This window comes from Pygoscelis adeliae, unplaced genomic scaffold (genome assembly GCF_000699105.1).
Source record: "Pygoscelis adeliae isolate BGI_AS28 unplaced genomic scaffold, ASM69910v1 Scaffold222, whole genome shotgun sequence".
Classification (NCBI taxonomy): domain Eukaryota; kingdom Metazoa; phylum Chordata; class Aves; order Sphenisciformes; family Spheniscidae; genus Pygoscelis; species Pygoscelis adeliae.
This window is the reverse complement of record NW_008824309.1, coordinates 6,373,846-6,382,700: the sequence shown is the minus strand read 5'-3', so window position 1 is coordinate 6,382,700 and position 8,855 is coordinate 6,373,846. Positions and strand designations below refer to the sequence as shown.

The 8,855-nt window shown below is 48.8% G+C and overlaps 1 protein-coding gene across 1 annotated transcript in view; it reads right to left on the bottom strand.

The window, feature by feature from the left end:
* FMNL2 (formin-like 2) overlaps positions 1-8,855 on the bottom strand; it is a 76,663-nt gene that overhangs the window by 15,297 nt on the left and 52,511 nt on the right. Inside the window, exons 10-14 of the mRNA XM_009319031.1 lie at positions 5,729-5,839; positions 4,244-4,393; positions 1,787-1,888; positions 496-811; positions 3-39 (exon numbers count right to left, since the gene is read on the bottom strand). Of these exons, the coding sequence (XP_009317306.1) occupies positions 3-39; positions 496-811; positions 1,787-1,888; positions 4,244-4,393; positions 5,729-5,839 (716 nt within the window). The remainder of the gene's footprint in view (positions 1-2; positions 40-495; positions 812-1,786; positions 1,889-4,243; positions 4,394-5,728; positions 5,840-8,855) is intronic.

The window sequence follows — 8,855 nt, the reverse complement described above, 5'->3', positions numbered from 1 at the left end:
GCGGTGGCGGCATCGGCACTGACACAGGACCATTTTGCACTACGAAATGAAGGAAAAACGAGGTTATTACTGTGAACACTGATCGAAATATCACAAGCACGCGGAGAAAAAGTCACAACATCCACCTTGTCCCCCACTATACATCTCCTCTCCACCACTTTACTGGCCCTAGCATTTCCTGCACCCTTCACCGAAGTACTTCAGTGCATTAACACAGGAGGAAACCACCCTCATAAAGGAAGCTAGTTATTTTTTTCTATCAACTGAAGGGCTCAGAAATGGATCAGACAAACATGGGAGCCACCCAGAGAGCGAGAGTGCAAACACAGCTGGGCGACCTCAGCATCCTCGGCTGCTGCAAGGTGCCGTGACCCTGCAGGCTCATTACAATTGAAGGTGGTTTTGTCAGCGTAAGGCTGCTGTGACTGTCGCCGGCACAACGAACTGCACCTCCAGCTCCCGGCCATTTTGTCTTGGGGACAAAATGCTTCTTACCTGCCTCAGATGCTGCTGCTAAGGCGGGTAATGGTGGTGGAGGTGGTGGCAATGGCACTGAAGATGCAGCTCCAGCAACTGGTGCGACACATGTGCCAGCCACAGCCTCTGACCCTGCCGGCACCATCCCAGAGGCCAGAGCAACAGGAAGGATAGAGATGTCACCATCACCTTTCTTCTGGATCTTAATGGTTCCCTGCTTCTCCAGTTCATGGATTTTTTTCTCCAGCGTTGACTGTCGCTGGATGGCTTCTTCTTTTTCTTTCACCATTTTTCTCAAGGTGTGAACTTGGGTATTTGCATCTTTGTAGATTTCCTGAGAATACCGCAGAAACAAGGAATTTGCACTTGTACTCACAAAGCAGAATACCAATACAAGAAACAGAACAGCCTGACACAGGACAGTCACTGCACCAGGCACTATCTTACAATGAGCTTTGATGCAAACCATGTGTCTTTGTTGGTGAGGAAGAACTCGTTTTGTGTTTTCCCCAAGCTAGCAGCAAGGCTGCGCACAGTACTGAGTCCTGGGAGAAATCTCACCTGTGGGCACCAACACCTGGGGGTGCAGAATTTCTCATCATCACTTTTTCATGATGTCTCCCATTTTTTATGCTAGTCTTAAACATAAAGCATAGGTATGCTACCTCGATTTTGACTTTAACAGAGAGTATCTGATGCCTTGCTGGTTGCTCTACCTATGAGCAGATGTTGGCCCGTAAGGGGAAGCAGGAACAGAGCTCCTGATCTGGAGGGGAGATTGTACCTGCAAGTACCCAGGGCAGACCCTCTGAAGGAACCCTAGAAGCACCACACTTTGGGACGACATTTAGGCTGAAGTTAGTTAATATTATACTAATAATTTTTGTTACTAAGTTTGTACACCAAGAAGTAACAAGTCTGGATTGTGCACAGGAAGCAGGCCGCGCTTGACAGCACAGACACAGGACACTTGCTCCTGTCCTGCGCTGTGCAGCCCAAGTCTGAAAGACTCCAGGTCCACCTCCAACGCCCGTCCACAGCCAACCATACGTGCAAAACCCCAAACACAGGTGCTACAGACCGGAGTGATAAGACGTACCCGCCTCATTCACTGATCTGCTGGCACGTCCGAAGAGTTTGAGTGCACACACGAGTAATTCTACTTGAAATCTGTCCTAGGTTCAAAATTAGGAAGCTAACAGAAGTCACTTGGGCCGTTAAAAGAGTCGTTACCTCCCAAAGGCAAAGCGCCCAGGAGATCGCTACCCTGAAGCGTGGCACCCAGCCAGAGCGTTCCCACCGCACTTACCCGAATCACATCCAGTTCTTTGTTTCTTTGCATAAGTTGTTTTTCCAGTTCCACAATCTTTGCCATGGCTTCGTTCTCCGTATCTTGGAGTTTTTCAGATAACTATCATTCAAAAGAGAAATAGATTACGTAAGTGGATAACAGTAGTTTTCTCAAGCAAAATGTCAGGAACGCTTGTTGGAACAGTGGTACGTAGTAAATTATTGATATTCCACCAAACCCTGAAGTCTTTCTTTGGAAAGAGAGAGGGTTCCGGCATGCGATCGGGGGGCACTAAGTGCCCCGAGGAAGGTTCCTCTGATGATGAATGTTATCCCTCAGCTGTGACCAGCAGGTAACCAGGCTGGACTGTAGCTTTGAACCTGTCCAGGTGAGAGAGCCTACTCTGCAATGAAGCACTTAAAATGCAATTATTTTCAAACACATTAAGTCTGATCTGAAACCCCAAAACCCCACAGAATACCACAGTGGCACTCTTGCAAAACCAATACATGCTGAAATGTTGGAACCTATAAATACATCCAGTTCTTTGTTTCTTTGCATAAGTTGTTTTTCCAGTTCCACAATCTTTGCCATGGCTTCGTTCTCCGTATCTTGGAGTTTTTCAGATAACTATCATTCAAAAGAGAAATAGATTACATAAGTGGATTTTCTCAAGCAAAATGTCAGGAACGCTTGTTGGAACAGTGGTACGTAGTAAATTATTGATATTCCACCAAACCCTGAAGTCTTTCTTTGGAAAGAGAGAGGGTTCCGGCATGCGATCGGGGGGCACTAAGTGCCCCGAGGAAGGTTCCTCTGATGATGAATGTTATCCCTCAGCTGTGACCAGCAGGTAACCAGGCTGGACTGTAGCTTTGAACCTGTCCAGGTAAGAGAGCCTACTCTACAATAAAGCACTTAAAATGCAATTATTTTCAAACACATTAAGTCTGATCTGAAACCCCAAAACCCCACAGAATACCACAGTGGCACTCTTGCAAAACCAATACATGCTGAAATGTTGGAACCTATAAATACCACCTCTCACAGTGAGGCTAATTTGATTAGTAATGAATGAAACAGGGGTGTTTTTTTCCCCCACGGTCTTTTGATTTATTTTTATTTTTTGCCAGCCCCACAAACCCGGGATCTGAAAGCCCCGCTGTTCTTGCTGGCTTTTCCAGCAGCACCAATCGTGCTGACTCAGGCGAGGCTGCAGAGGTGGTGAGGTGGCACCGGTTGCCATGTTTTTGAGATAAAACTTCTGCAACTCTATTATTAGTATTTCTGTCAACATATGACAGAAAATTATGTCCATACTCCTGGGATGAGTCTAGTCTATGCAACAAGAGATCAGAAGCAAGCCCTTAAAAATTTGCCACCAGAGTAAACCATTAAGTTTCTAAACAGCCAAAAGGAGTAGATCTATGAAGCAAATGGTGCCATTTCTACTGAATCACTTTTCTCTAGCAGAAGAGCACCTCAGAGGGGCAAATGCTGCAGAGCAAGTTTTTTTAAGAACGTATTTATTCTAAGTGATAGCCATATAGGAATGGTAACAGAATGACCCTTTTTTTAAAGTATGGAAAACATTTTAAATTTAAAACAGCAAAGCCATGTTTTCTGGACTAAAGTACCTGACACCAAGAAGGTACGGGACAGAAAAGCCGTGAGCAAACAATGAATATCTGCACAGCGCTATTTTTCGGTCCCTTACCTCTTGAGCCCAGTAATGTGTTTTAAGACACAGACAGGATGGTTATCTGCTCTATTTACCGATACTGCATTGCTGAGGAATTTGCAATTTCTATGTAAATTAGCTTTCCCAGCTCCTAAGATAACTCTTCGCAGAGGCTCCATGCACCAAGTGACTCCACCTGGAACTGCAACCGAACCGAAGCTGAAGCCTCCCAAGCTGCAAACCTGCCGCGCCAGGGCCTCGGAGGTGCGACCCTCCGCTCAGCTCGGCCCCCGGCACGGGCAGTCATCCCCTCCCAGCTCACCGCGGCTTTCGGGGGATAAACGGGCTGATGCTATGGAGGCGTGCGAGCGCTGCAGCCGTGGCCATGTAAGCGCTTAGACGGGCAGGCACGGCGCAGCACAGGCCAAACAGTCCCTTGACGTACACAGAAACAGCGTGTCGAGCCCCACGTTAACAAGGCAATGCTACTCCTTTATAAGAAGCTGGGGGTTGTGTCAGGTAAGAGAGTAAATAAAATGACAGAGTAAGACATTTTCTCATCAGGTCAATAAACAGCTTATGAACAAATCTTTGTAGCAAGTGGAGCACCCGTTAACTGAAACATGCAGAATATGAGGTTCAAAATGTAGCATGAAAGCACCCAGGAAGTTCACCTGCCTGAGATCTCCCCAACCCCTTCATTTGCCAAATACCTGATTATTCCCCAATACAGAATCACAGTAGTCCTAAGGCGCTTTACTTCAGAGACAAAGGTGACAAAATTTGGTACTAACATGGGAAATGTTTTCTTCCAGTTCTTCAACTCTTTCCAAGGCTGCATTCTTGGTTTCAGCATCCTCCAGTAAAGCTCCCACATCAAAAACGTTATCCAGGTAAGCTTGAATTTGCACCTGCAGCTTGTCGCTTTCTGTGTGTTTCAGTTTCTGCAAATCCAAGAAGACAAGGGTGTCACTCAGCACTGGCAGCCCTTCGCTGCAGACGGCAAACGGGGTGGGAGAGTGGTGGGAGCTCAGGCCACTTCCATCACCCAAGAAAACGCTTTGCATTTTAACGTTAGCTGGGGTCATAAGTGATAAACAGCCATTTTTGGAGACCAAACATCCAGAGCTTTCAAATAAAGCTAAGCAGCATCTTATCTTCTGTTACTACAGAGGATACTACTGCTTTCCTCCGTGCTTGCTGCTTGACTGTGGCAAGCTCTGGATCCACCCCCTGGTCCTGGGATGGTGCGAGGCCAGCGAGGTGGGCAGGCAGCTGGTGGGGCCGACCCTGCTGCTGCCCACGGTGGCCAGCCACTCGGTGGCCGGTAGGCAGAGGTGAGGCCATCACTTGTGTTTGTGTTCGAAGCAGCCATGTGGCCTGGAACAAATCCTCTGATTGCTCTCGCTGACCTCGTGCTAGGTTTGCTGTGTTCAAAATGAGCATGCTTTATCTCCAAAGACAACATCAGAGCACGCTTTGAACCTCTGCCTGCTCCCGATGGACTGCAGTGTTTGTGCCAGCCTGGGACCCCAAACAGACCATGCTCGGTATCGCCATGTACAAATACTTCTTGCAGACAGCAAAAAACCTCTCTCCTGGTTACTGCTGAGCAGAAGTCAGCAGGGACAAACCAATCCCTCGTCAGCACAAGCACTGTTTTCATGTGTGTGCTCCCAAGGGCAGGGACAGGGAGAGAGAGAAAAATACAAAAGGGAAAATATAAAAGCAGCTTTCTTCTGAAAGAGAGCGTTTCCCACAGGACACCAGAAAACGCCTGGCTGGCAGAAGAAAACTCAAAGGAGGGTTTTTTCACACGGAGACAGAGGGGGCCCTCGCGGCACCTGAGCCGGGGCCGACACGAGGCCTGCAGCCCGCGGCTGTAGGTCAGGGACGTGGCACGGGCGAGGACGACTGCGGTTCATCCTCCCTTTGTTATAAGGCGAAGCTACAAATTTAGCTCCCAGTCTGTAATTGCAGTTAGTTGCAGTGGATTTTTCTTCTGCAGGGGTGGCTCCAGGCCACAGGCCCCAGTCAGCGGCCAAGGCATTGCATTTTTAGCAGAGACTATGGGATAACCCTGCTCTGCCCTCCCGAAAGCTCTCGGGTGAGGGGGTTGACGGAGGTTTAAGGCTAGGCTGGGCAGCGGCAGCGCTGGGGGACATGGCATGGACCCTCCACGGCCGCAGGTGGGCCCAGCCTGCACCCCCACGCAGAGGTCAGCCCCACCGGGAGAGCAGACCCACGCTGCGAGGCGCAGAGACCCGGGTCGTACTCACATCCAAATACTCGTCCAGGCCGAGCTTCGTAAACTCATACTGCAGGTGGACTCTGAAGTTCATGTCCTCCACCGAGTGGACAACGATGTTGATGAACTGCATGCAGGCCACCTGCAAGGAGAACCGTTGCACGTGAGAGGAGGCGACGGGGCGGCCCCGGCTGCCCCCCGAAAGTCCCAGGCGCAGTCGGAGCGGGCTCTCCCAGGGCCCCACGGGTCAGACACAGCAAATGACCACATTTCCTTGCGGTTACTACGAGGGGAAACTGTGATCCGCTCTTCTGCAGGTTTTTTCCAAGCCGGTGCTGGATTTGGGCTTACGGGGCGTTTGTCTGCTGTGACAAAGGCAAAAGCAGGTTCCAGAAATTAAGTCATGTCTGCAGAGTCTACCTTTACTGCGTGCTGGTGAACAGAAATGCTTTCCATGCCAGCTCGCACAGCCAGACATCATACAAGCACACAAGCTCTTAAGAAAACAATGGTGTTTCTGAAATGGCCTGTAAAAGTGAGATTAAATTTGCAACTGGAACCCCTAGCTTAGGAAATGGGACTTTCACAAAAGGCGCTTTGTTGTTTGCAGAAAGCATATTTCCAAAGCTGTGGTTTGGTAACTGAACAAGGGACCAGATCATAGGAGCTGGCACTCAAACACATCCCAAACACAGCGAAGGAAAGGAAAAGGCTCTCGAGTGAAGCGGGTCACGAGCGGTATGAGCAGTGGGGGAAACCTCCTGCAGAGAGGCAGGAATCGGGCTACAAACCCCAAAAGGTTTTTGTCCTTTACTTGAATGTAAGGCACGGCCAAATCCTGCTCTGCACAAGTATCCCCAGCCCTCTTTCAGCTCACAGATGATCACGTCTGTCACCCTCTGAGCTGCTTTAAGAGAGGGTTTGCCTAGTCCCTGCTGGGCTTCTCAAGGGTATAACCCTATCCTGCTAGCAACACTGCAGCAGGGGTAATACCAAGCTTCTCAGCATATCTGGGAAGTATCTCAGTAGTTCTAGAACGAATCTGAGAGAAGATAAAATCAAAGCAACCTGATTTTACCTGCAGGACAAGCCTCCAGGAGACCCCAACGTCTCTAGGTCATTTTGTGGGAAGAAAGAACTGAAGGCCACTCGCTGGGTCACCAGTTTGCTACAGGAAATTGGCCAATTGTCTGTGATCTGCTATGGGCCCCAGAGGATAAACTCATGAGCAGGCATCTGCTGCACGGTGGCCTTCAACTACAGGTCTGGCTGGGGGCCCCCCCCCCCCGCCCGGCCCCCCCCCCGCCCGCCCCCCTGCCATAAAAACTTTCCCAGCTGAACTGCCCGGTGCTGCCCGGCTTTGGAGGAACCGGGACCACAGGGACACAACAAAGGTAAGTCAAAACCTTTCAGCTACATCTTCCAATGTCGACCCTGACCGGCTTTAACCACTCTGTTTCCAAAATTACTTTAACCCTAGATAATGCAAAGTTGTAAGAGTGGTAACAGGGATAACCCCAAGGAAGAGAGGAAGGCAGATGGTCTAAAGACTCATCCAGGAGCTTCTGTGATGCCTCAGCCCCACCTCTTGGTGTGTACCCATCTCTTACACAAACAACCCCATCCAGGCAGTTGGAAACCTAACTTCAGGTTTCGAGTCTTTGCAGGACCCTTTCCAGTTCCCGTGGCAAAGCCTGGTTCCTCCTAGTGCTGGTACTGGCCTTCACCAGCTGAACCCTGCTGTCCTGTCGACTCACCCAGAGCCAAATACCTCTATTTCAAAAGTGCTTTTGTTATACTTGCTTTGGCTCTCGCAACGTTAGGGCCAAATGCTCATTTCCTTTCTCAGATCCTTACATACACAACTAAGGAATTTATCAAGTCAAAGAAAACTAATCTAAGAAAGTTGCTTTTAAAATGAAGTAAGTCAATGTCAACAACAGGAACCTTCTCTAAAATACTTTTGCCTTTCTGTTGCTCTTTCCTCCCTGTCGATCCATGCAATTAACTGCGGCCCCTTCCAGCTACAGCTTCCCAGACAGCTCTCCATTTAGGGCAACGTGAAAGCCAGATCCTGCAGGAATAGTTCTTTGTTTATGTTCAGTCATTGCAACTCCTTGAATTACTCGAGCTTTAACATTACGTCCTGGAGCCTGAGCTCCGGCACCCGTTTTATACCGTCCTTGGGAAAGGAGCGATGTCTGCCCTTGGCACACCCTGGCGCAACCCGCAGGCTCCCACAGCGCCGGTACCGCAGCGAGCCGGCGGGCAGGGGCCCGCGGCGCTCCCCGCTCGCCCCCTGAAGCATGCTCATCAGCTAGTGCTCGCAGCAGCATGCGGAGCTCGTCAGGGCCAAGTGGTGACAAGAACGAGCGGATCTGCCAAATCATTTCTCATGAGCTCTCTCTTCTAAGCTTTAGGCTTGTCATATAGTCAAGCCCTTAGTCGGTGGAAGCGGGCCAAAGATGCAGATTTTATTAGTACTTGGGCAAGTCCTGAAAAAAAAATGTATTTATCCTTTTTCAAGCACATTTCACCACTACCTTCAACCTATGGCCTGAGAGGACCAGGGAATTTTCTTACAAGGCCATCCAGACGGATGCTGAATATTCACAGCTCACTGGGCTTGTACGGACACACACTCACATGCATATTCCCTATTACATCATTACAATACACCATTTCATATCTTAAAGAAAGATGAGGAATGATTTTTTTTTTTTTTTTTTTTTACAACAGTGGACAAATCCTGTAGCTCACAGCATGGTGGCTGGCTGCAGGCTGCTGCCACCATCTTGCTTCCAGGCTGTACTAAGCTGTGCTACTCTCCTGCTCCCCAAATACGATTACTCTTCCCCGTGAGCACGGGAAAAATGACTAAGAGCTGGGTGTTGAGGACTGACAAATCTTTCTGTTAAATTACAGACTAAACTGTATGTACATCTGAGAATACTTAATGTATACTGTGACTACCAACATGTCCTTAGTAGGACTGCAGTAATGAGGAACAAAACCAACTGTAACATGTCAGAGAGTTACTGAGAGCAGCTTGCTAACTTGAGTAAAATTGCAGGGATCACTAGCTTTTTTTTTTTTTTTTTTTAAAAAACAAAGAGGCCATCCTCTCTTGCTCACACCACCTCCTTTTTTATTCTGCC